Genomic DNA, 25,722 nt, shown 5'->3' with positions numbered 1-25,722 from the left:
CCCACTCACGACGACAATGTTAGGGGTAGTGATAGTGGCAATGACGGTGGTGATGACAGACTTCATTGGCGGCAACAATGGAGGCTACTGGTGGTGAGAGAAGAGAGAGAACTCATGCAACACCCATCTACAATGGTAGAGAAGGGGGCAGTGACAGTGGCCATGCCATGCATCAGTAGCAGCGACGATAGAGTTTGGTGGTGGTGGTGAGAGAAGAGAGAAAAGAAGAGAGGAAAGAGGAGAAAGGAGAGAGAAGAGAGGAGAGAGAGAGAGAGAGAGTAAAGATGCAAAAATGAAGGAGGGGTGAAAATTCAAATTTAGGTCAAGTTTGCTATCGGAATTTTGATGGTAACATTGGTTTCTTTACTCTAAAACGACATATTTTCAAAATTTTCTTACTATTGGATTTATCCAATGCAAAATCCATCGGTAGAAGGCATGCCATTTTAATTTGAATTTGTGCCAACTATTACCATCAGATTTTCGCATGGTTACTTTACTCTGATGGTAACACTAGTAGCTTGAGAAAACCGTCATGCTAATCGTCTCAAAAGACAAGGGTAAATCTGCTAATAATGGCCCACGTAAAATCCAATAGTAATTTCGACTCTCTTAGTATGTCTAGCATGACAATAAAGTCCTAGCTCATCACTTTATGTGCTTAATCACAACCAACAAAGGATCATGTAAACATTATGATACTCGGATCTCAATTTCGAAGGCAACAATAGTATGGTTAGAACCTCAAAGATCAAATCAATGCATGTCGTAAATCTTATTAGATATTGCTACCAAAATTCAATCACTTTTGTAATCACAATTTAATTAGTCTAAATTGTACTTACTGCCAAGAGTTACAATCAGTGTATAAAATCCATAAGTGATAGTTTGTAGATGTTATAACCGAAAGGATAAATCTATACCTTTAAAAAGAAACAACAAGCAAAATCACACGCATACGTGACCGATGCATAAGAAATAATTCTTTAGTAAGTCTGATAATTCTTTTGTAAATATGTAGTTCAAGCTATATATATATATATATATATATATATATATATATATAACGGATCTTGTCTGTGATATATAGATCATAAATAGAGTTAATATATTAAAAAATTACTGTATAAATTCTAAGGCCCATGGAAGTTAAGGGGCTCACAGAACAACTAATATCTATTGAAGAGTTGAAGGATTAGAACTCGAATCAATATTTGTATCTAAAAAATATAAAAAGGTAACAGAGTGAGTTTTGCAACTCAATAAATAAATAATATATCTATAACTCACATGAGAAAATACAAATTATATATCAGAATTTAATAATCAAATCAATAAGTATAAAGGGAGTTTTTTTCCCCTTAGGGAGAACAAATTGCTTATCCTTTAAAGTATGTGAAAATTTTGGTAAGCTTTTGTTAAATTAAAAGAGTAAGTTCTTCTCCCTAATAAAGGAGCTTTATCTTTAGTTGGGTTAAGAGATTGACACACATAAGGTAGCCCATCTTTTAACTTTGCTGCAAAAGCAATTTCACTACTCAACTCTTCTTGAATCATACATTTGACAAAGCTACTTTTTGTTAAAGAAAATTTTCTTTTTACTCGACTCGTGCTCCTCTTTTTTCTTTATTGAGTTTTTCAATTTGCTGAACCTTATCAACCAACTGAGCTAAGTTGAGGAATTGTTGGTTTACTAACTTCTTGTGAATACTAAAATTGAGGTCGTTGATTTCCATTTTGACTACCTCTGGCTCAAAAATAGGAGTAAAATACTTGTTCTTCATATTCTTAAAACATATGAGATAGTCATTAATTGACTCTTCTTCTCTCTTTTGATTGTAAACAAATATGATAGGGTTACTTTCAGTTCTCCTCTAAAGAATTAATCATGAAAATTTCTTTCTAGTTGCACCCAAATGAATTAAGTTAGGCTACGAATTTGAAAAACCATGTAAAAGCATTTTTTTTTGCAAGAGAAGAAGGAGAGTACCTCATTTTTAAATATTCGTTACTAGTTAATTCTCCTATCTCAACCGTATACGGAGCCACATGCTCGACAGTCAACTCATTAGTCTCCTCTGAAAACTTGGTGAGAGATTTTGGAGCTTTGATGCCCTTAGGGAGTTTAGCCTATAAAAACATAGTTGGAGAAAGGAGAAATAAAATAGGCTAATTTGTTACTCCTATGTTAAGGCTAATTTTATTTAAAATTTGCTTGACAGTTTAGGTTATATTTTGACCATAGACTTGAGCAGCATTATTTGCTCTTGCCTCATTTAATATTCTGTTTGAATCATCTCCTTTTTGTACAATCACTGGTGGGTTATTTGCAGGTGCTTCACCTATCGGGGGTATGATGGATTAAATGGTCGATTAATTGTTCGTGTAACATCATCAACTCATCAAACCACTTGCTCTATCCTATCATTATTATTCTCAATCATGGGTTCAAGAGTGTAGCCATTTGCTATGTGAGCATATTGAATAAGTTATGATGGCAACCTTCGATTTGTTGCCTTAATACAGCCAAGAATTTGACTATATTTGGAGGGACCGTTCTTATAGGAATTTGCTTTGACATTTATGAGAAAAATAGATCAATCTTCTTCCAGCCATATTTAACCCTTTTGGTTGGGTCAACCCTAAGTCCTACGTTGGAAAGACACTTGGCATTTGCATAGTAGGCTGCCGAGACATTAGTAATGACCTTAAAAATGGATAATTATCCATCAGATATTGATAAATAGTATAGTTAAATCCATTAGGGTTATAATCACCTTGTATATCCATTGAAGGGTACCTAGGAAGAGGCAAAACATTGTACATAGGGTTAGTCCTCATTGTTATGATTCTGCCTATACCTCTAATATTGAGATTGTGACCTTTTTTATATAAGGTGGGGAATAATTAGGTGGCAATCCATACAGAGGCCATGTAATAAGTGTGGTCGGGGGAATTTCCGCTGATGAAGCAACTACAGGAGTTACTCTTCGACTAGCACTAACTGCTGGAGAAATCGATTCGATCTCTTCACTCCTTATGTTTGTTTTTTCAACTTGTCTAGTGTCTCCATTTGACGTATTGTCAAAGTAGAAGTTCTATCAAAATTTCTTATTACCTTTCTAGTGTGCAGACACATGCAAAGTTAAACACCAACTCAACCCAAAGTCTTACCAGGTGTGCCAATTTGTTTCGTTTGATTTTTGTTCGACCTCGACACAAATATCGATTCAAGCTTGTATCAATGATCTCAATTCGGAGAACAGATACGACTCCTCTAAAAAAGCGATCTCAATCCGGGACTTATCAATTCCAATGTCGAAACTAATTTATTCTCCAAGGTTAACTGCCACATTCTTACCACGTATTGAGAGTCAAATAACAGTATTTACATTAAGACTAATATTTATCCACTAAGAATAGTCTTTACATTCCCAACGTGTTAATTGCACCTTCACCAATCCAACTTCCATTTTGCTATCTCCTCTATTTTGAATTTCATAGTCAATCGAGATACCTTTATACCAGTCGATATCCACCTTATAATCAAAATAAATGTAGTGTCAAATTTTTGCACCAACAGTTTTAGAATGAAAAGTCATATTTATTGTATCTTATACAATAATATTATGAGAAAGTATAGAAAAACAATGATGATTGTAAACAATGTGAATAATGGATTTAAAAAGGAAGATAAATTAAAAATTAAAAATCAGATTCTTAATTAATTATTTAATTTCAGATTTTAAAATTTAAAAAAAATTAGGATTAGCAATTAAACACATTCACACTAAGTACGGTTACTTTCAATTTCACTATAATTTTTCAATTTATGGTCCACACTCAAAACTCGCTGTCGTTGATCTCTGGTCCATGCCCAAAACTCGACGTCGGTCCTGGAGATAGCCGTTCCGACACATCATAACGCTGTCGTTCCACCTAACGTCGTTCAGCCGCTGCCCATGTACGCCGCCGCACCCTCACGCCACCGCCGCAGCCTAACCATGCACCACTGTCCCTCGATGACCCGTGCAAACGCAGTCGTGAAGAGAACCAATCCCGTCCAATTGGCTTAGCATAACTATAAGTTATCACATTTCTCCTTTCCGCACTTCTTCCTGCAACATCTAGGTAATGGAATTAGCAGAGAAAATAATTTTTTTTTATCAAAGTTGTAACATCTTCACTATCAGAAGTCACGCTTCCGGCTGCGCTACTATGATAGAAAGAAGTATTGCGACTACTTTACATACTAAATACTAAAATAGGAGCCTGTGACTCGCACTGTAGCGCTGATTTCTTTGAAAAACCGAAAATAAACAATTGATTTTAAGAAAAATACAAACAGTGATGGATTCATATACAAGACTACTTACATAATAACTCATAATATAATATACATATAAAACATACAAATCCTATCCCTCTTACAAACTTGTGATAACAAAGACGAGGGAAGAAAATAATCTAATTAATTCAACAACTTATAAACCAAACGCAGTACAACTCTTCTTAATGCTTCTTCTTCCGATTCCTGAAAAGGTAAAGTTGTAGGGGGTGAGAATCTAACCACACGGTCTCACCACGGAGTTTCAAAGTTGTCATAAGAAGATATTTAATAAGAAAACTGTTTTCAAGTTCAGTGATTATCATTGCCTTATGAATCTTTTAAAAAATCAATAGGTAATCATTCAAAACCTTTTTAAAGAAACAATGTTTAATGTTTCAGAAATTCGAAACCTTTCCTTTCTTATAAGAAAATCTCAATCAGAAACCAACCACGCAATCAAACAACACAATCAATAATTCAACACCAAGCTCAATCTCAAATGTAGCACGCCAGAATAAACACAGGCAAGGCAGACAAGGAAAACACAAGTAGGCAGCAATTACAGCAAATAGTTCAAGTAGCAGTTACGAACAATTTAGCAATTAGGCAAACCAAAACAAGTTCAAACTCAAGCAAAGCATACAAATGCATATGATGCATGCCTGTCTTATGGTTGATGAGGCTCATCTGTTGATTATCCAGCCAAACCGACAAGTCTGAATTGTACTTAGATTGTCCCCCGACGTGCATCCCCAAGAGTCTATGCATATCTTTTTCTCAAATAATCAATATTACTCAATGGGGGTAACATTCTCGGGAATTTATATAGTGCCCGGTCACACACTTACGTCGTAAGGTCAACAGAGTATCGAGTTTTCAACCTAGTACACATGGTGGCAAGTCACGGCACTTAATCCAGGGAACCTCATATCTCAGATATTTTAAATTCATAAGCCATGTGAATAATTCAAAGTTTACATCTCAACATTCTCAACATCATAATCATTCATCAATCTAAATCTCATTTACAAGTTCATTTCAAAGCCATATTTCAAATAAAATCCTCATCATCCTCTTTTTCATTCTGTTCGTTAACAATCTCAATTCCAAAACAAAATTCCTTCTTTGATAAACAAATCAATCTTAAAACGTATAATGCTTAAAAACAAATCTTTTTAATTAATTACTTTAAATAAAACTTTCAATTTTATAAAATTTCGGCAACATCTCCTCTAAAACTCGGACACTGCCACCCTTTTCGGGTCCCATCCAAACATTTCTCAAACCTTTTTCTCAACCATTTCCAAATCTCAAACATTTTTCAGAATTGAACCAGTTCCAATGTCAAATTATTTTCAAATCAACCAATTCTAACAATAAAACTCTTTTTAAAATCGAATCGACTCAAATATTAAATCATTCATAAAATCAAACCAACTCACAATTAAACCGCTCCCAGAATCAATTTATATCTAAAATTATTTTCCAAAATCGTTTCATTTATATTACTAAGTAAACTCTACAACCAAGAAAATCCACCTTTCTTAATAATCAAGTAAATAACATTCCAAACCGGTTTTTATCCACAACCACACACCACTCACGCAATCAAGCACCCAATAATTCAGTCCAACAAACCATCACATTCATAAGACAAATATAATCACAGAAGTAAATCTCTTTGCATCGATATCTATTTATCACAACTCTGTAATATAAATTAGATTTTAAGAAAACCCCTATCTCGAAGTTGAAACTCGAAAACTCTAGAATGCGTCACAAATTCATTTTCTCTTGGCTTGCAACGGCGGCAGATGCAACTTCAACTCCAAACCATTCGCAGCAACAACAATAGCTTTAATCATGACATGCAGTAATCGGGATTCAACCCTACGTTACCAAAACCTTAGAATTTCTATTCAAACATACTAGAATACCAATTTTTGAAAGGTTCTGAAATGTAAACTCTTACCGTAATGAAGGAATAATGACTGAATCAAACTGCGGAAAGTTTGGCGGTGGTTCTGGGGGCGGCAGAGAAACTCGCGGTGACCCCTAACACAGACAACCTCAGCAACCACTCTAACGGTGAAAATCAATTTAATAGACAAAGAAGCTGAAGCAAGGTTTAGAGTTTACCAAGCAAATAGGCTTCCGAGACGGTTTTCAGCGGCGGCAGCGGTGGCGTGGAGCTCCGGCGACGTAGAGGCGCGGCCAGAAGCTTCAACAGGGCACAGCAGAAGTAGCAATGGAGTTATACAGCGACAAAACCTAGCTTCCATCCTTACTCATCGAGCGCGCTCTCTTTTCCGTCTCGGGCTCGATGGCGGTGACGGTTTTGTGGCGGCGCCACGTGGTGAGGGCGACGGCGATGGCACGGACAGCAGCGGCGGTGCGACTCCACGGGACGGTGACGCTTCTTCCTCGCGCGATTGCCTGTCTCGCCTCAGTTTTGATTCGCGATGGTGGCTTCGAGGCAGATCGGCGGTGACGCATGGCGCAGTGGCGACGCAAGACAGGGCAGAGCGCGGTGGCATGTTGGACAACGGCGACTCCTCCTCCGCCTTCCTCTGCCGGCGATGCTCTACCCTCCTCACCATTTTCCCTCTCTTCTCCCTTTCCCCTTTTCTTTCTTTCCTGTTTTAGTTTCCCTTTTCCCCCTCTCTTTTTTTTTTTCTTGTTGGGATTTCTGTGAGTGAGTGGCGGTGAGGAGTGGGTGTGGGTAGGGGTTAGGTAAAATTAGGATTAGGGTTAAATTTGGAGATATTAGGATTAATTAGGGTAGTTTAGGTAATTTTATTAAAATTAGGGGTATAGAGTATGAATTAAAAATCTAATTTAATCTTTTAAGTTTATTTTTAAAATTTTATTTAATTATCAATTCGTTAATTAACTTCCAATCAAGTATTTTAATTTAAAATTAGAGATAATATAATTAATTTTCTTTGTCTGTAAAAATTGAAAATATTAAATTCTAAAATCTCAATTATTTAAACTAAATCATATAAAATTTTTATTATTTTACAATTACTAAACTTTATAAATTAAACATAGAAAATATCTCAATAATTATAAAATTTGAATAAGAATCTTAATTTATTTCAAACTCAATTAATTAAAACTTACTCTAATTATTTTTAATAAAGAAATTTTTGAAATTAAAACTATAAATAAATAATTAAACTTAAAATTAATTTATAATAAAATTCTGGGACTTACAAAAGTCATACAACATATTTTCACTACTCATAGCTAATTTAAAGAAAGTAATCTTTTCATTTAATCCATCTCTATAACTTTCTTTTTCATAAAAATTTTACATTCATTATTATATTTTATTTTATATCCAAAAGGATGGATGCTCATTTTACATATAAAAGGGACGATTATTTTTGTTGTAAATCTATTATTATATTTTATTTTACATATAAAAGGAATGAATGTTTATTTTACATATAAAAGATATAATTGTTCTGGTTGCAAATCTAGTGCGAAGCTAGTGGGACGACGATGCATAGTTGTTAAACCTAATCACATTCTGACAATAACTCACCGAATTTGACAAGCTAAGGCTGGGTTTGGTAAAGCTTTTTCAGGAGGTGCTTGTGCTTTTAAAAAGCACAAGCACGTCATTTTGCGTTTGGTAAATTAAAAAGCTCAAGTGCTTGTGCTTGCGGCTTTTAAAAGTTAGGGGTGCTTTTGAAAGCACCTAGGAGGGAGCTTTTCAAAGCTGGCTTATGCTTACCAAATTTTTTTCATTTTCCCGCACATATTTCCCGCTGTTATATTGCCATTAAAATCTTCATATATTTCTAACTTCTCTTCCTAACCTTCATAAAATCTAACACAATCTTCATATATTTTTTATTTTTCAACCTAATCTTCACAAATTTCAACACAAATACATCTCTATCACATATTAGGTATGAACTTCTATCTATTTATATTATTTTTTTTGCATTAATTTTGTATTTTTTAAGTAGATCTATTATATTTGTTTGTTTTTTTCTGTTCTTTGAAACGGGAAGAGGTTGATGAAAACCAATCATAAAATTTTTTTTGCATGAGCATTAGTCCAAATTATAATAACAACATGTATATACATATGTAAATATAGATATATAATCATAAGAGTAGTTTATTTGAGATATGTGTCCCATTTTTTATGATCTGTAAAGGTGAGCCAATATACATAGGTGGGTAATGGACGTACCCAGTACTAACATTGGATTACATACAAATTTTATTATTGACTAATGATAAATCTATTTATATTAGTACAGAGAATAAATCAAGTAAACATATTTATTATAATTTTTTCAACTTTTAAAAGCTGTTTTACCAAACACAATTATGGTGCTTGTACTTATTAAAAGCCATTTTTAATTTAATTTTACCAAACGTAAGTGCTGCAGCTTTTAAAAAGCTGTCTTTTAAAAGACAGCTTTCATAAGCTACTTTTAAAAAGCAAAAGCTTTACCAAACTAAGCCTAATACTAATAAAATGTATTTAACCCAATAATCTTCACGTTCTTTTGCACATAGTATTTAAAATTTTGATTCATCTTTAAAAATTTGTTGATATTATAATTTCAAATAAATTAAATAATTTTAAAATTTTTTTATTAAATTAAATCATTTATGATTTAAATTTTATTATCGTTATTTAATTTTACGTACGTGTTAATTTACATTTTTTTATTTTACATAAAATCTTAATTTTTTTTCAAATGGCTACTATTACTCTAAAAGGAAAAAACAAACAACAGAATTATAGTTTCTCTTTTATAAATGTAGACGGGCGTAAAATATATCGATACGCAAATTTAAAAAAGATGAGAGAAATACAATAGACAAAAATATAAAAGGAAATTATACATGAACATAGCCTCCCAGTGGGATCATTGAATCTGCCCCAAATAATGAATCGTCCAAATTGACGTATTAAATTTACAAATTACTTGTCACCTTTATTTTTGACTTTTTGCGCCAAGAGTTCATTACTGATTGAAAAGTTTCAAAAACGCTATAATGCAAGAACACAACAGAATAAAGGATATGTGGACATGTGAATTTTAAATCAGTAATAATATTTTGGTATTTTATTAATATTAAATTATAAATTAATTTTTTTAATTATTTTTAATATCTTATTTTAATTATATTAAGTATTTAAAATATTTATTATTTTAATAAATAATAATATATATTATATCTAAATTTATTTTAAGAATAAGACTGGATATGCTGATACGTGATGGTATTTAGGTGTGTCCAAAAGTGTTTAGAAAAATTTTTTTTATTTTTTATTAAGACACGGTTAGATATAGTAGACACGCGTATCCAACGAGTGTCAATGAATATCGTGTCCAAAATATATCTGATATGCGGACATGATAACTCAGCGAAGTGTCGTGTCATGAGGTGATGATGCTAATGTGCTATAGAAAAATAGCAAATGCTATATTTTTTAAGAAATGACAAACTATTGGAGATAATAACTAATAAAAAAAATAATAAGTTATGAATTTTAAATTTTCTATTTTTTAGAAAGAAAAACATAATCCATTTAATAAGTAAAAAAATTAACCTAATTAATAAGTTAATTTTTTAAAATTTGAATCATCTATATAAAATATAATAAAATAAAGAACTAAAATTTATTTAGTTAATGAAAATGCATCATCCTTTATTTAATAAAAAAGTTTTTTAAACTGTCAATGAATTATACTTCAAATGACATAGTCTTTCCATACTTAATTAAAAATGGTGGGTTCGAGTCTCCCTATTAAAATTTTATATCTTTCACATTTTTTATATACTTTCAAAATATTAAAAATTATTACTTTTATTATTTAATTTGAACAAGTATGCTAAAGACACATATGTAAACTAATTAATTTCTGTGACAAATCTAGGAAAAAAAATAATCTTAAGTAAATTTTGAATGTACAATTGATTCAGTTTTATAATTATAAAATGGCAATTACTCAAATGAAGATGGCAAAAATATCTTTTCATGAAGATGCTTTGTTTAAAAGTGTGATTTATTTATTTAGCTACACTTTAAACAAAGACAACACTTTTATAAATATCAAAATCTAACCATCCAATCCATCATCCAAGGATCAAAAAAAATATTTTCACATGAAGACAATTATAAAATCTTTATTGTAGTATCCACCTTATAAAATATCATTGATTAATTATTGACCTTTTCTATTGCGTTGCTTCTATCAAAGAAACAGGTCAGACTGTCAGAGGATTGTAGATTGACTAGATTGTTTAATTCAAACTAATATTTTCTTCTTCCGATAGTTACTATAAGATTTTGCTTATACATCGTGATGACATATGCCGTGACCGAAACTAAGGTGACGTAAGCATAATCTTCTGTGTCTCAACACACACACATACAAATTAAAGCAGCGAACATTCAATTTCTCACACGAAAGAAGAAGGAGAGAAAAAATGGTGAGCATTCAATCTCATCACACAATCATTCCTTCCAATCCAACCCCAAACGAAAAACTCTTTTCCCTCTGCGAGCAAATCAAGCTTCGCACTCACGCTCCTCTTCTCTATGCATATAACAAATCGACTGTCAATAACCATGTCCTTGTTGCCACCTTCATGAGCTCTCTCAGCAAGGCTTTGTCAATCTACTACCCGCTGGCGGGTAGGTTGAGCTTAATCGACGGTTCGAGATGGGAGATCATTTGCAACGCCAAAGGAGCGTTGCTAATCGAAGCGGCTTGCAACGGGAAGATCATGCACGATTTCTGTGGTGACGATTTTGTCCCTACCGGTTTAGTTTCGCAGCTAATTCCCAACATTGATTATGGTACTCCCGTTTCCGAGACGCCTCTTTTGGCGGTGCAAATCACGCGCTTTAATTGCGGCGGTTTCACCATCGGTGTCGCCCTGTGTCGTGCCGCCATTGATGGAACAGCAACCATGCGATTCATGAACACGTGGGCTAAGTTAGCCAAAGGAGAATCTTTGGATCCATATGATCAATTCCCATGCTATGATCCAAGTTTGTTAAACTCACGCACTTTGTTGCGTAATTCGAAGAAGGTTTTGCATGATCATTCAGAAGAATTATTCGGAACTCCACCTCCATGGTTAGGTCCATTGAGAAAAGACTCCAGAGTTGTCGTTGAAGTTGTCAAACTCACAAAAGAACAGGTCAAGAAACTCAAAACGAAAGCCGCAATCAATAACGTTAAGACTCCGTTTTCGAGTTTCGAGGTCATTTCGGGGCTTTTATGGAGGTGTGTCACCAAAGCGAGATACCAAGGAAATGGTGACCAACCAACAAGGTTGACCACTTTGGTTAATTGTCGCAACCGTCTGAAACCACCGCTTCCTAATGCTTACGCAGGAAATGCAGTATTTCCGACGGTTACAACAACTTGTTCCTTCTCTTACCTAATGCAGAATCCTCTGAGTTCTGCAGTAGAAAAAGTGAAGAAGGCTATAGCGAAGGTGGACGATGAGTTCGTGAGAAATGCACTTGTTTATATTGGTAATGCTAAGGACATGGATTTGGTGAGGTATAACATTCACTATCCAGCGAAGAGTGTGCATAAGGGAGGGTTCAAGGGTAACCCAAACCTGTTTGTTGTGAGTTGGATGAATTTCTCGTATAAGGAAGCAACTTTCGGGTTCGGGGAACCAGTTCATTTTGGACCCGGGTTCATGGATTCTGAGGGGAAGGCTTTCATCACGAACAATGCTAGTGGTGATGGATTCAATGTGGCTATTGCTTTGGACTCATCTCACATGGATGCTTTCAAGAAACTCTTTTTTGGCGAAATTGAAGAGGTGTTTCCTATTTCGAAATTGTGATGGTGTAGAAGCCTAACTTGGGAGCTTCTTTCAAAGAAATATCAGGACTTTGTCAAATCATTTTAGGTTGATGCATCATGAAGATTGATTTTTAGTGGATTCATTTATTTGAGAAAGAAAATTGCCAACCTTGTCGGTGGGTTTTGTGATGTGTTGATTAAGACTTATATTTTTACATATATTTAATTATATTAGGTGTATAATCAACTAAATAAAATATTTATTAAAATATAAAATATATATTAAAAATAATTTTAAAATAATATATATTCATCGATAAATACACACTATCTGATTGATTTTTAGTGTTATATTATTTTGAATATTTAATATTAAAATTTACGTTAGCAACAAATTTTTTATTAATTTTCATAGATTAGTGATAGATATTATTATTAGTGACAAAATGAATGATGAATAATTTATGATGGTTACTTAAGATAATATAAACTCAAAATAATTCACAATATATATTTTCTACACTTATTATAAAATACTAATGTATTATACCACACACTATTTTTTTTGGTCAAATTACATTAAGTGAGGCTCGTACTCAAAACTTTTCAGCGGAAAAAGAATTCTAAGCTACGGCTCATTGACTGTTAGTATTTCAAAATGCAATTATTCCTCTTAAATGAGTTATTTGTATATAGTTTATTGCATCGATCAACACTCTTTAAAATGTATTAGGGTAACATGGAATCCAAGACAGATCAGGAATTAATCGTATCATGGAATTTTGCAAAGATGAATAAATAAGTATAAATTTAGAGTAATTACTCAAATTAGTTTCAAGGATTTTAAAATTGGACAATTTAGTTTTTAAGAAAAATTAATACACAGATTAATTTCTAAAGTTTTATTCCAGCAGACAAATCAGTTCTTAATTTATTTTTCGGCAAAATAATTACTCAGATCAGTCCCTAAAAATCTAAAAAATAGACATTTTAATCTCCAAAAAAAATTAATGTACAAATCAATCCCAAAATTTCTCTCTATTAGATATAATAGTCCTCCGTTCAAAAATAATAATAATAATAATAATAATAATAATAATAATAATAATTATCATTATTAATTGTACAATAATACTATATTATATTGTTTTGCATTTTTTAGACAAAAATAATGATAAATTTACTCATTTTATATATATATATATATATATATATATATATATATATATATATATTCACTCAATAATAATAATAATAAAATTATTAGAGATTAAACTTTAAAGAAATTTAAGATTAAAACTATTTGATATTTTTGTATTTAATATAATTAAAAAACGTGTTATATAAAAAAATATGTTTGTATTAAAAAATATGTATTAAAAGAAAATATTTTAATTTGAATTTATATTGAATACATATTTTTTTAATACAAACATATTTTTAAAAAGTACCTCTTTTGATTATATTAAATACAAAAATATCAAATAATTTAAATCTTGAATTTTTTATAAAATAATCTCTAATAATTTTATTAATTATTATTATTATTATTATTATTGAGTGACTATATATATATATAAAAGAATCTAATAAATAAATTTATTATACTTTTTTTAGAAAATATAAAAAATTATGGTACAATATTATTATGTAATTAATAATAATAATAATAATAATAATAATAATAATAATAATCAATAAAATTATTAGAAATTATTTTACAAAAAATTTAAAGTTAAAATTATTTGATATTTTTGTATTTAATATAATCAAAAGATGTACTATTTTAAAAAAAATATTTGTATTAAAAAAATATGCATTTAATATAAATCCAAATTAAAATATTTTCTTTTAAGACATATTTTTAATATAAACATATACTTTTTTAACATAGGACATCTTTTCATTATATTAAATACAAAAATATCAAATGGTTTTAATCTTTAATTTCTTGAAAAATAATCTCTAACTATTATTATTATTATTATTATTATTATTATTATTATTATTATTATTATTATTATTATTATTATTGAGTGAGTATAGATATATATAAAAATTTAAAGAATAAATTTATCATTATTTTTGTCCAAAAAATACAAAAAAATATAGTACAATATTATTGTGCAATTAATAATAATAATTATTTTATTTTATTTTATTTTTAGACGGAGGACTATTATGTTTAATAGAGAGAAACGTTGGGGATTGATTTGTACATTAGTTTTTCTTGGGGACTAAAATGTCTATTTTTAAAATCTTTGAGTACCGATCTGAGTAATTACTCTGCCGAAAAATAAATTGGAGACTGATTTTTCTGCCGGAGTAAAATCTTAGAGATTGATCTGTGTATTAATTTTTTTTGGAGACTAAAATGTCCGATTCTAAAATCCTTGGGGACTGATTTGGATAATTACTCAAATTTATTACACATTTAAGTTTTATGATCATTTAAATTTGATTAAATAGGTTCAACATTTATAAAAATTACTCTCATTAAAAGAGCGTGTAACACGCACCTAAAATCTCAAACAAATATTATTTTTCGCTTCGCGCTCTAATATAAAAAACTGTTCACATCTCTAACTCAACTGCAATAAAAAAATTTGAATTTTCCCTAAAAAATCTTTTAAATTCTTTGCAAAAGCTACAGGAAAATCCGATTCCGCATTTGAGATCAACAAAAAAAAAAAAGAACAACAAAGGTTCCTCAAGATATATACTGACAAAACTACTTGTTCATTATGTTCAATTTTCTCCATCGCATTTCTTGCATTTCTACTAGTTTAGTTTAGGGTTTAGTGGATCGAGTTCGCTCATTTAGTAGATCGAGTTCGCTGCTAATTTCGGTACATTTGTGAATTAATTGAAATTCACTTAATGCTACTGTCAAGTATTGACCAAATTTTTTATTACTTAATTTTTTTTATGTCATCATTAAATAATTTCGGTGCATTTCTTAGTTTATTTGAGATTCATTTGGATCCAGAAATGAATACAATTTATTTTTATTGATGATTGAGTCTTTTTGACTACTTGTTCAAATCTGAACTAATTTCGGTTCATTTGTGAATTAACTGAGGTTCACTTGATGTTGTTGTTAAGTATTGACCAAATTTTTTAGTTTTTAATTTTCTCTAGTATCATCATTAAATAATTTTGGTTCATTTCATATAGTTTATTTGAGGTTTATTTGGATCAAAAAACGAATTCGATGTATTTTTATTGATGATTGAATCTTTTTTACTGCTTGTTCAAATCTAAACTAATTTCGGTTTATTTGTAAATTAACTAAGGGTCACTTGATGATGCTATTAAGTATTGACCAAATTAAGCATTGAGGCACCATATATTTTGATCATCGGTCAACAACACACCGTACCAATCTTCCTATTATTCTTTACTATAGTAGTGTTATTTAATAAGTTTTACTGTACTTTTTTGTGTCTATCCTATTAATCATGTTTTACTTTCTTATTTCTTTATTAGTTGGAATTATGGAATATACCTCATGGCTGGAAACAATCGATTCCAAAAAGATTAAAAGAAAAAATACGCATGTAAAATTGAAAATAGGTAAATATTATTAACCATAATTGATAATACATATTAATAAATTTCTTTCAATTGTAGGAACAAGTTGATGCTTTTAGGTATGAATATGATCCAACTATTTTCTTGAACAAGATAAATAAATTGAGAGACAAAGTCATTGGAGGATCTGAAGGCAAAAGAATCTTAAAGTCATCCGTTGCCCTTTTAAATCTTTTCTTTAGATTGTCCTTTGGGGATATAGAAAGTAAATAGGTTTAATCTTCTAAATTGTAATGAATTTCTATTGATATTTCTGAACACTATTTTGTAAGAAATTATAAAGAGACAAACACGTCTTTGACTCTTTGTAAATGTTAATATATATATTTAAAAATCTTTTCTTAAATTATTTTTTATTTATTTGTTGAAAATGTCTAGGTTGTATTGAGATCACATTAATTTGAATGAATTTAGGTTCAGACTGAAAAGATTGAATATGTTTATTAAACCTCAACAGCCACAGAAACACAAATGAACCGAAATTTAGACACAAATGAATCAAAATTTATTCTAATAAACACCTAAACTATTTACCACAACATAATTGCAGAAACTAATTTGAAAAATCAAAAAGTGACTATTCAATAAAACATAACACAAATCAGAAATTAACCCTCATTTTTATCAAAGGAAAAAAGATTATGAGTAAAACATAAATGAACCAAAATTTATTTTACTAATCACCGAAACTTCTATCATAGTGTGTCATATCCTCTTCAGGATAATTCATATCCTGTGCATGATAAAGGCTGGAGTTTAACTGAATTATTGATTCACCATTTAAAAGGTTCAACTGCAAAAGAAGTAAATCATATATTAACAAATGTATTAACATGTAAAAACACATTTTTGCCTGATCAAAAGCAAATTAATGTTACCTCGCTTTATTCAATTGCATTAGATTTTATTCCATTCCATTCAATTTGTCTTGAAAGTCATCCCAATCTTTGGAACAAATTGTTCATCGACAACACACCTAGACTGCAAATGAACTGAAATATGATTATAAGAATACCATTATGTAATAATAAATGAACCAAAAATTGTAAATTCTATAAATTCAGAAACTCCTATATTCTATCCAAATTCAAATTCCTAAACAACACAGATTTTAGCAAAGAAGAATAAAATTATCCATTATCACTTTATTCAATTACATTAATTCTATTTTATTCCATTTAATTTGTCTTGAAAGTCATCCCAACTATTGGGACAAATTGTTCATCGACAACACACTTGTACTGCAAATGAACCGAAATATGATTATAACATCACCATTGTGTAATAACAAATGAACAAAAAATTATGCATTCTATAAATTCAGAATCTCCTGTATTCTATCCAAATCCAAATTCATAAACAACACTGATTTTAGCAAAGAAGAATGAAATTATTCATTATCACTCGATTCAATTGCATTAGATTCGGTTCCATTCTATTCAATTCAAAATTGTTGAAGAATGAAATTAGATAAAATTAAGAATGATCCAAACCTCGTCCACTTAATTCGATTCAATCGCCCTTATTCAACTAATTTAAACTTGAATCATTTATTGTTTTGGAACATGCAAAACCTAAATGATTTTAATTACACTGTTTGGTTTCAAAAAAAATGCGGATAAAAAATTTGAAAAGAAAAAGAATAAAATTCAGTGAGAACACAAGAAAATCGAAGAAGAAAATGAAAATTTAAAGAGAAAGAGACAATAATCAGACAAAAACAAAGAAAAATAAAAAAAGAAGGGAACATTTACGTTGAAGAGGAACAAACAAGAGAAGGTTTACGTTAAAAGTCTGTTATAAGTGGTGCGTGACTATAAATCATTTGGTTAGATTTGGTTAGTGAAATCACTTGGATGCAGAGAATTTTTAAAATAAGTATTCCAATCATCAACATTGTTAGTTCATGTGTTAAATCGTTATTAGCCATAGATCTCTCTTGTCTTCTATTTTGTGATTACAACAAACTTATGACCGACATGTTCTAAATAAGCCTAACATTTTATTTAATACTATATACTAGATTCTTGAACGAAAAGTATATTCCTCTTTTAGTTGGTGTCCCTCAATATCAATGTTCAAAAAACGGGTTCGAATCAGCTGGTCGAATCAGTTGAACCATAAATCGATGAGAATCATGGTTCAGTTATACTCCAAAACTGTAAAAATTAAAAATCAGAATTGAACAGCTAAATTGGCCAGTAACCGGTCAGTCAAACTGAACCAAAACTCGACCGATTTTCTTATTTTGCCCAAAAATGCTAAAATGTAGCCATTTAGCATTCAGTAACCCCCAACCCTAACTCTCTCCAATTCTCCAATGGCACAGCAGCACACACTCCCTCACTCATCCCGCCCATCACCCTCGAGCTGGCCATTCCTCTCAACACTGGCGAGCTAAGTCCCTCCCTTTCGTTCAACCGCCGGAATGCTCTTGACGCCGTCGCCAATTGGAGCTTTGAAGCTCACTGGGTCCTTCACTCAGCTAATGTCTCAAACTCTCAGTAGTGGAAGCACAGTCTCCAGGCTCGCCTCCTGCCTCCATCGTGAAGCTCTGTTCCACCGTCGTCGGCGCCATCTCTGTTCCTCCGTCGTAAGCTCTGTTCCTGCCTTTGTTGCCAGATCTGTTCTTCTAAGTATTTTACTATTTTTTAACAATAATTATTGAATAATTATTGTTGAATAATCTATGAACTTGATATGGCCTTATGGTTGAATAATTGTTAACTAATCTGTAACTTACTAGGTTGAATTATTGTTGAATATTATTAATTAATAATTTTTAATTTTTAATTTGTGATTTACTAATTTTTCATTTTTTTCTTCAATTATTTTTGTCTGTGGTTTAGGATTGATAGTTTGTAGTTCTGTTGTCTTTAATTTCTATTTTGAATTTTTGTTTTTATAGTGATTGATTGATTTTGTTTGATTTTGTATGGTTCTACTTATGTCTTCCATTGTTAATTTTTCTTTTGTTGTATACCTATTGCTGTCTTTGAGAGTTGAGAACTTGAGATTATTGGGTTGTTGCATTTGGATATTTGGATACTATGAAGTGCATTTGCGCATATTCCATATGCGTTAGAAGAGAGGTTGGTGAATAAGATTTTAAATTGAGAAATCATATTTTGTTGAAAGATAATAATAATAAGAAATAAATTTGATTTTCACGGTTAATATTTCTCAACTGCTCATTATCTTGCTTCATTGTTTGGTACTTTATTTCCTTGCTCGTGTTAAGATCTTCACCACCTATACAACTTGTGCGTTGGAGTTTACTGGTATTATCTTGATCTTAGGAAGACCTTTCATTAAATCTCTTTTAACAAGCTTATTTATTTGAAACATGCTAGCATGGCCTAATCTTTTGTGCCGTAGCCATTTTTCAGATTCTTTAGAATGAAAACAAGCTACATTTTGATTCTTTAGTTCATCAAGAGTGAGGCCATACACATTATCACAACAATTTGCAACAAATAATACTTTGTCAATCTTTTCATTCACAACAAGACACCCTAATCTTTTAAAAATTACCAAGTAACCCAAATCACATAATTGGCTAATGCTCAAAGGATTGTACTTCAAACCATCAACCAAGAAATATCATCAATAAAAGTAGAGAGATCTTTACCTACTTTTCTAGTTGCAATGATTTTACATTTATCGTCATCACCAAAAGTCACAAATCCTCCATCATACTTATTGATTTTGACAAAGAATGTTGACTTTTCCGTCATGTGCCTAGAGTGTAAGAACCGCAATTAATCAAACCGGTTAATTAAGTGGTTATATTGTCCAAATTTGATTCCGGAAAGTTAGAGTGAGAATTTGAGGTTTTAAACATCATTTTTGGACTCAGTGGGCCTTTCCGAGTCAGAAAATATATTTTTTGCAAAAAATTGTGAAAAATCGCAAACCGGCAGTTGAATCGGTTGAACCGGTTCAAGTTTGCCCGGTGCTACGCGAGAAAAAGTGAAAACAGTAAAAAACCTTACGAAAATATTAGAAATGAAAAACCGAGCGTTAATTTTAAAGGTTTGGCTTAAAGTTGGGCCAAACGGGCTAAAAACGCTAACGGATTGAATTGGGTCTAAGTCCAACATATATAAAGGTTCATTTAATAAACTCTAGCCTCATAAACACACACACTATAGAAATTGGAAGAGGGAGAGAAGAAGAGGTTGAACCCTAATCACCTCAATCTTCTCAAGCTCATATCTTGAGTTCTAGAGCTCTGATTTGCGTGCCGTCAGCAGCTACGCGTTCCTTGTGAAGAACTCTACAAAATCCATCCAAGAAACTCTAGAGGTAAGCTGGAAATTCTCCCAGTTCTTCTCTCCAAAATTTTGGGTATCTAGGGCTTGGGGCTAAGTGAGTTTTTGTGATTCTTGTTGTTTAGGTTCATTCTAATCCTTACTTAGTTTTGAATTTTTCCATCCAAATCTGTTGGGAAAGGTAAGAGACTTTAATCTCTTGTGAACATTTGATTTATGTTGAGCTCTAGGTTGATTTTGTGGTGCTTTATATGTATATAGCTTGATTATTGTGAGTTTGGAGCTTGTTGGAGCTACTTTGGTGGTTAGATTTTGGTTGAAAGCTCATTTGGTTCATATTGGGAATCGGCCAAGGTATGGTTTTATTTTCCTCTATGTAGTATATAATATTCATGGACACTTAGGCTAGTGACCCATAGGATAGGATTGGATTTGAATGGTTGTTGAATTGTTGGATGTGATTGTATGATGATGTTTGATGAAATGATGATTAATAGTGATCCGATGAGAACAAATGAATTGTGAAGTTGAAGAGTGAATTATATTGATAAATGTGAAATTGGTGTTGATTGATTGGTAATGTAGTTGAAAATTGTTAATGAAGTTTGATATATGAGATATGTTGACATAGGTGTTGTGGATAAGGAAAAGTGAAGAAAAATGTTATAATTTCGGTATGGTAGGACATAGAGGGTTGATCTTGATCAAAGGTGGAGTTTGGAATGGTTTGGTTTGGTTTTGGTTGTATTTTGCAAAGTAATTGTGGAAATGGTGATTTTGGGTAAAAGTGGAATTTTGGTAAATTTTGTCGGATCATAACTTTTGCCTTGATTTTCAAAATTAATTGAAATTGGTTTAGAATTAAGGATCTTTGAAAACCCTTTAAATCGATATAAAGTTTGTGAAATTTAGAATTTTATAGAGGAAGTTATGATCATTCAAAGTTGGTGTTGAAAATCTGAAAATTCTGCAAAGTTACAGATTTCTGAGTTTTCTGGTATGTGCGCATGCACAACCTTGTTCACACGCACATTCTGCGTAAATGGCGACCTGTGCGCACACACAGACCTGTGCGTCCGCACATGCAAAGGCAGGCAATCTGCCTGCAGCGCTGGCACAGCTTGTGCGTGCGCACACCAAAGGAAAATTTGCATCATGTGCGTACACACAGACTTGTGCGCACCCACACGTTGGGGAGGCCAATCTGTTGGGGACGCTAGCACAGGATATGCGAGTGAACAGACCCTGTTATGTTTTGACACCTATGTGTACGCACACTTTTAAAAATTTCCTGGGCGTGCGGACGCACACCGCTGTGCGGACGCACACGCCCTGTTTCTCAAATTTTGCTTGTTTTCAACTATTACACCTTCCTGATGAGGTTGTAAGTTTCTGTAAGTCCCAGAATTTTATTATAAATTAATTTTAAGTTTAATTATTTATTTATAGCTGTAATTTTAGAGATTTCTTTACTAAAGATAATTAGAGTAAATTTTGATTAATTGAGTTCGAAATAAATTAAGATTCTTATTCAAATTTTATAATTATTGAGGTATTTTCTATATTTAATTTATAAAGTTTAGTAATCGTAAAATAATAAGAATTTTATATGATTTGATTTAAATAATTGAGATTTTAGAATTTAATATTTTTAATTTTTACAGACAAAGAAAATTAATTATATTATCTCTAATTTTAAATTAAAATACTTGATTGGAAGTTAATTAACAAATTGATAATTAAATAATATTTTAAAAAATAAACTTAAAGGATTAAATTAGATTTTTAATTAATACCCTATACCCCTAATTTTATTAAAATTATCTAAATTACCCTAATTAACCATAATATCCCCAAATTTAACCCTAATTCTAATTTTACCTAACCCCTACCCACACCCACTCCTCATCGCCACTCACTCACCCGCATCACCATCGAACTTGCCGCTGTCGCCAAGGGGAAGCCCGTCGCCGCTAGTTTCGTCGAGTCTCCGCCGCCGAACCCGTCCTTGCCACCATCACTAGAAGCGCGAAGAGAGAATGCGCCAGGGAAACTGTCGCGGAGCTACCGTCGCCGCCGCGTTGTTGGGCTCGCCGCCGCTATTGGCGGCCGAAACTGCCTTCCAAGCCTGTGTCTGTCGGTAAGCCCTAACCCTGCTTCAGCTTCTTTATTCGTTAAGTTTACCTTTACCGTGAGAATTGTCACTGAGGTTGTCTGTGCCAGGTTATACGGTCACCACGAGTTTCTCTGCCACCGTTCGAGCTACCACCAGAAGGATCCACCACAGCCTCCTCTGTTCTTGTCTTCGAATCTGAACTGCCCTTTTCCAATTTCAATCTCAATTCTGCTATTTCTAAATATGTAACTCCTCTATCCTTGCTCTGCTACCATTTTATTCCTCTGCTATGATCTTCTTTTAATTATGGTCGCGTATGTCTTTGTTTTAGTTTTGCTAAGGTATGTTTGAAAAATTAAAATTGGTGCTACTGCCACCGTTTTGGTCACATTGAAATCACCGCTGCTGCCATGAAACAAAAAGGGAAGGGAGTTACTATGTTTAACCTATGTGAATTCAGCTAGTTAAGGTAGGAGAGTCTTTCTTAAACTTGTTGTTCTTTCCAGAGTTGTTATAAATCGATATTTATGCGTGAAATACATTTCTTTGATTTCGTAAGTCTTATGAATTGGATTGAGTTATTTTGGATGAACGAGATTATTAGTTTGATTGACAGATTGTTCGATTGAGAAAGTTGGGTGTTTTGATTAGTTGAATGATATTGTTAAAGTGGTTGTCCTTGAAGTATCGGAGGAGATTAATTATTAGCATTTAGTTTAACTTTAGAAATGGTTTGATTTTAGAAAAGATTTAATATTGAAATTTAATTTGATGTCGGAATCTGATTTTAAAACAAATTTGGAAAGGACTTGATATTTGAAAATGGTTTGTTTGCTGAGAATAATTTACTATTTTGAAAATGGTTCGAACAGGGTTTGAGGAATGGTTTAGTTTGAAACTATTTGAGAAAACCGAGAGTTCTTAATCATTGATTGGATTCTAGATTTTATAGTTTCCTTAGATTGAGTATGGTTGTTGTGAAAATGGTTATTAGAAATGATTTGAATGTTAACAGGCACTTGGTTTGTTTTGGTTTTGTTTGGTTGGGACCGGAAAGGGTGGCAGAGTCCGAGTCTTAGAGGAGATGCTGCCGAAATTTTATAAAATTGGAAGTTTCATTTGAAGTAATTATTTAAAAAGATTTTTTTTAATAAACTTTATATGTTTTAAGATTGATTTATAATGAACGAAATGGAAAGAAGGATGATGAGGATTTTCTTTGAATTATGATTTTTGAATGAACTTGGAAATGAGATTTGGATTGAAGAATGATTATGATGTTGAGAATGTTGAGATATGAACTTTGAATTATTCACATGGCTTATGATCTTTAAATTATCTGAGATACGAGGTTCCCTGGATAAAGTACCATGGCTTGCCACCATGTGTACCAGGTTGAAAACTCGATACTCTGTTGATCCTATGACGTAAGTGTGATCGGGCACTATAAAAATTTCCGGGAATGTTACCCCCATTGAGCAATATTGATTATTTGAGAAAAAGCTATGCATAGACTCTTGGGGATGCACGTCGGAGGACAGTCTAAGGACAATTCAGACTTGTCGGGTTGGCTGGATAACTGACAGATGAGCCTCATCAGCCATAGGACAGGTATGCATCGTATGCATTTGTATGCTTTACTTGGGTTTGAACTTGTTTTGGTTTGCCTAATTGCTAAACTATTCTTAACTGCTACTTGAACTATTTGCTGTAACTGCTACCTACTTGTGCTTTTCTTGTCTGTCTTGCCTGAGTTTGTCCTGGCGTGCTACATTTGAGAATGAACTTTGGGGATGAATTAATGATTGTGTTGTTTGATTGCGTGGTTGGTTTCTGATTGAGATTTTCTTATAAGATAGGAAAGATTTCGGATTTCTGAAAGATTAAACATTGTTTCTTCGAAAAGGATTTGAACAATTACCTATTGGTTTTTTAAAAGATTCATAAGGCAATGATAATCACCGAGCTTGAAAATAGTTTTCTTATTAAATATCTTCTTATGACAACTTTGAAACTCCGTGGTGAGACCGTGTGGTTAGGTTCTCACCCCTTACAGCTTTACCTTTTTAGGAACCGAATGAAGAAGCATTAAGAACAGTTATACTGCGTTTGGTTTATATGTTGTTGTATTAATTAGTTTATTTTCTTCCTTCGGCTTTGTTATTACAAATTTGTAAGAGGGATAGGAATTGTATGTTTTATATGTATATAATATTATGAGTTATTATGTAAAGAGTCTTGTATATGAATTTATTCCTGCTTGTATTTTTCTTAAGATAAGGTATCAACTTCCAGTTTTCAAAGAAATCAGCGATACAGTGTCGAGTCACATGCTCCTATTTTAGTATTTAGTATGTAAAGTAGTCGTAATACTTCTTGCTATCAGAGTAGCGCAGCCGGAAGCGTGACTTCTGATAGTGAGGGTGTTACGGTTTCTATAACACCTTTTTAAGACTTTTAGACATTTTTTGGGTACTTAAACAGGGGAAATGGTTTAAAGGTCCTAGACACCATTATTTGGAAAAAGTTAGCAAACGGAGTACTAGGTTTCTGTTGTATTGGGGAGGTTCGATGATGTGTGATGAATGGTTGATGAATGAGACGGGAAAGTAAGGAACTGAAATGTGAAAGAACAGTGGTTGAAAAGAGTCGAGGGCTCTGAATGAAGTGTTGGATCCATCTTGTGCTAAAAATGTTTTTGAAAATCACTGTATCACTTTTTCATTGAAATTATAAGACGCTATGTGCCCGACAGGGGCTGAGGTTGGATCCCGCCTGTTGAGGTAGCGGCGGCGGCGTAAGGGCGGTGTGATGAGCGGATAATTTATACGCTTTTTGGCATTGTTTTCATATAGTTTTTAGTAAGTTTGAGCTACTTTTAGGGATGTTTTCATTAGTTTTTATGTTAAATTCACATTTCTGGACTTTACTATGAGTTTGTGTGTTTTTCTGTGATTTCAGGTAAATTCTGACTGAAATTGAGGGATTTGAGCAAAACTCTGAAAAAGGCTGACAAAAGGACTGCTGATGCTGTTGGAATCTGACCTCCCTGCACTCGAAATGGATTTTCTGGAGCTACAGAACTCCAATTGGCGCGCTCTCAACGGCGTTGGAAAGTAGACATCCAGGGCTTTCCAGCAATATATAATAGTTCATACTTTATTCGAAGAATGACGACGTAACTTGGCGTTAAACGCCAAGTTCACGCTGCTGTCTGGAGTTAAACGCCAGAAAAACGTCATGATCCGGAGTCAAACGCCCAAAACACGTCATAACCTGAAGTTTGACGCCAAGAAATGCCTCTACACGTGGAATGATCAAGCTCAGCCCAAGCACACACCAAGTGGGTCCCGGAAGTGGATTTATGCATCAATTACTTACTCATGTAAACCCTAGTAGCTAGTCTAGTATATATAGGACATTTATCTATTGTATTAGACATCCTGGATTGTATTTTGATCCTGTGATCACGTTAGAGAGGGCTGGCCATTCGGCCATGCCTGGACTCTTTGCTTATGTATTTTCAACGGTGGAGTTTCTGCACACCATAGATTAAGGGTGTGGAGCTCTGCTGTACCTCAAGTATTAATGAAA

General features: G+C 32.4%; 2 protein-coding genes across 6 annotated transcripts; one reads left to right on the top strand and one right to left on the bottom strand.

Moving 5' to 3' along the window:
* Nucleotides 1–3,657: 3,657 nt before the first annotated feature.
* LOC112696966 (uncharacterized) lies at nucleotides 3,658–7,054 on the bottom strand. Of its 5 annotated transcripts, none has more exons than XM_025749929.3 (3): nucleotides 6,470–7,037; nucleotides 6,303–6,385; nucleotides 3,658–4,127 (listed from the first exon to the last, which is right to left on the bottom strand). In XM_025749929.3, exons 1-3 carry the CDS (start codon nucleotides 6,610–6,612, stop codon nucleotides 3,940–3,942), a joined length of 414 nt encoding a protein of 137 aa, XP_025605714.1. In that variant the 5' UTR covers nucleotides 6,613–7,037; the 3' UTR covers nucleotides 3,658–3,939. The 5 variants fall into 5 exon arrangements, 3 of the variants coding, with proteins under 3 accessions (XP_025605714.1, XP_025605715.1, XP_072053420.1); XM_025749930.3 differs by having other exon boundaries at nucleotides 3,658–4,118; XR_011862489.1 differs by lacking the exon at nucleotides 3,658–4,127 and adding an exon at nucleotides 4,297–6,220.
* A 3,431-nt stretch (nucleotides 7,055–10,485) lies between these two features.
* Nucleotides 10,486–12,420, top strand: LOC112696965 (hydroxycinnamoyl-CoA:piscidic acid hydroxycinnamoyltransferase). Its single transcript, XM_025749928.3, has one exon. The coding sequence runs from the start codon at nucleotides 10,802–10,804 to the stop codon at nucleotides 12,182–12,184; it is 1,383 nt and encodes a 460-aa protein (XP_025605713.1). The 5' UTR covers nucleotides 10,486–10,801; the 3' UTR covers nucleotides 12,185–12,420.
* The last annotated feature ends 13,302 nt before the right edge of the window (nucleotides 12,421–25,722 follow it).

The sequence above is a fragment of the Arachis hypogaea genome, chromosome 6 (genome assembly GCF_003086295.3).
Source record: "Arachis hypogaea cultivar Tifrunner chromosome 6, arahy.Tifrunner.gnm2.J5K5, whole genome shotgun sequence".
NCBI classification, from domain to species: Eukaryota; Viridiplantae; Streptophyta; class Magnoliopsida; order Fabales; family Fabaceae; genus Arachis; species Arachis hypogaea.
Note: the sequence above shows the minus strand (reverse complement) of the source record. Positions and strands in the feature narration are given on the sequence as shown.

Excerpts from the sequence above, each read along its gene's own strand:
- LOC112696966 (XM_025749929.3), bottom strand. The coding sequence starts at position 6,612 with ATGGAAGCTAGGTTTTGTCGCTGTATAACTCCATTGCTACTTCTGCTG. Across the intron at positions 6,386-6,469 it reads CTCGGAAGCCTATTTGCTTG|GGGTCACCGCGAGTTTCTCT; the intron begins GTAAACTCTAAA and ends TGTCTGTGTTAG. Across the intron at positions 4,128-6,302 it reads GTCATTATTCCTTCATTACG|ATGTTGCAGGAAGAAGTGCG; the intron begins GTAAGAGTTTAC and ends TCCATTACCTAG.
- LOC112696965 (XM_025749928.3), top strand. The coding sequence starts at position 10,802 with ATGGTGAGCATTCAATCTCATCACACAATCATTCCTTCCAATCCAACC.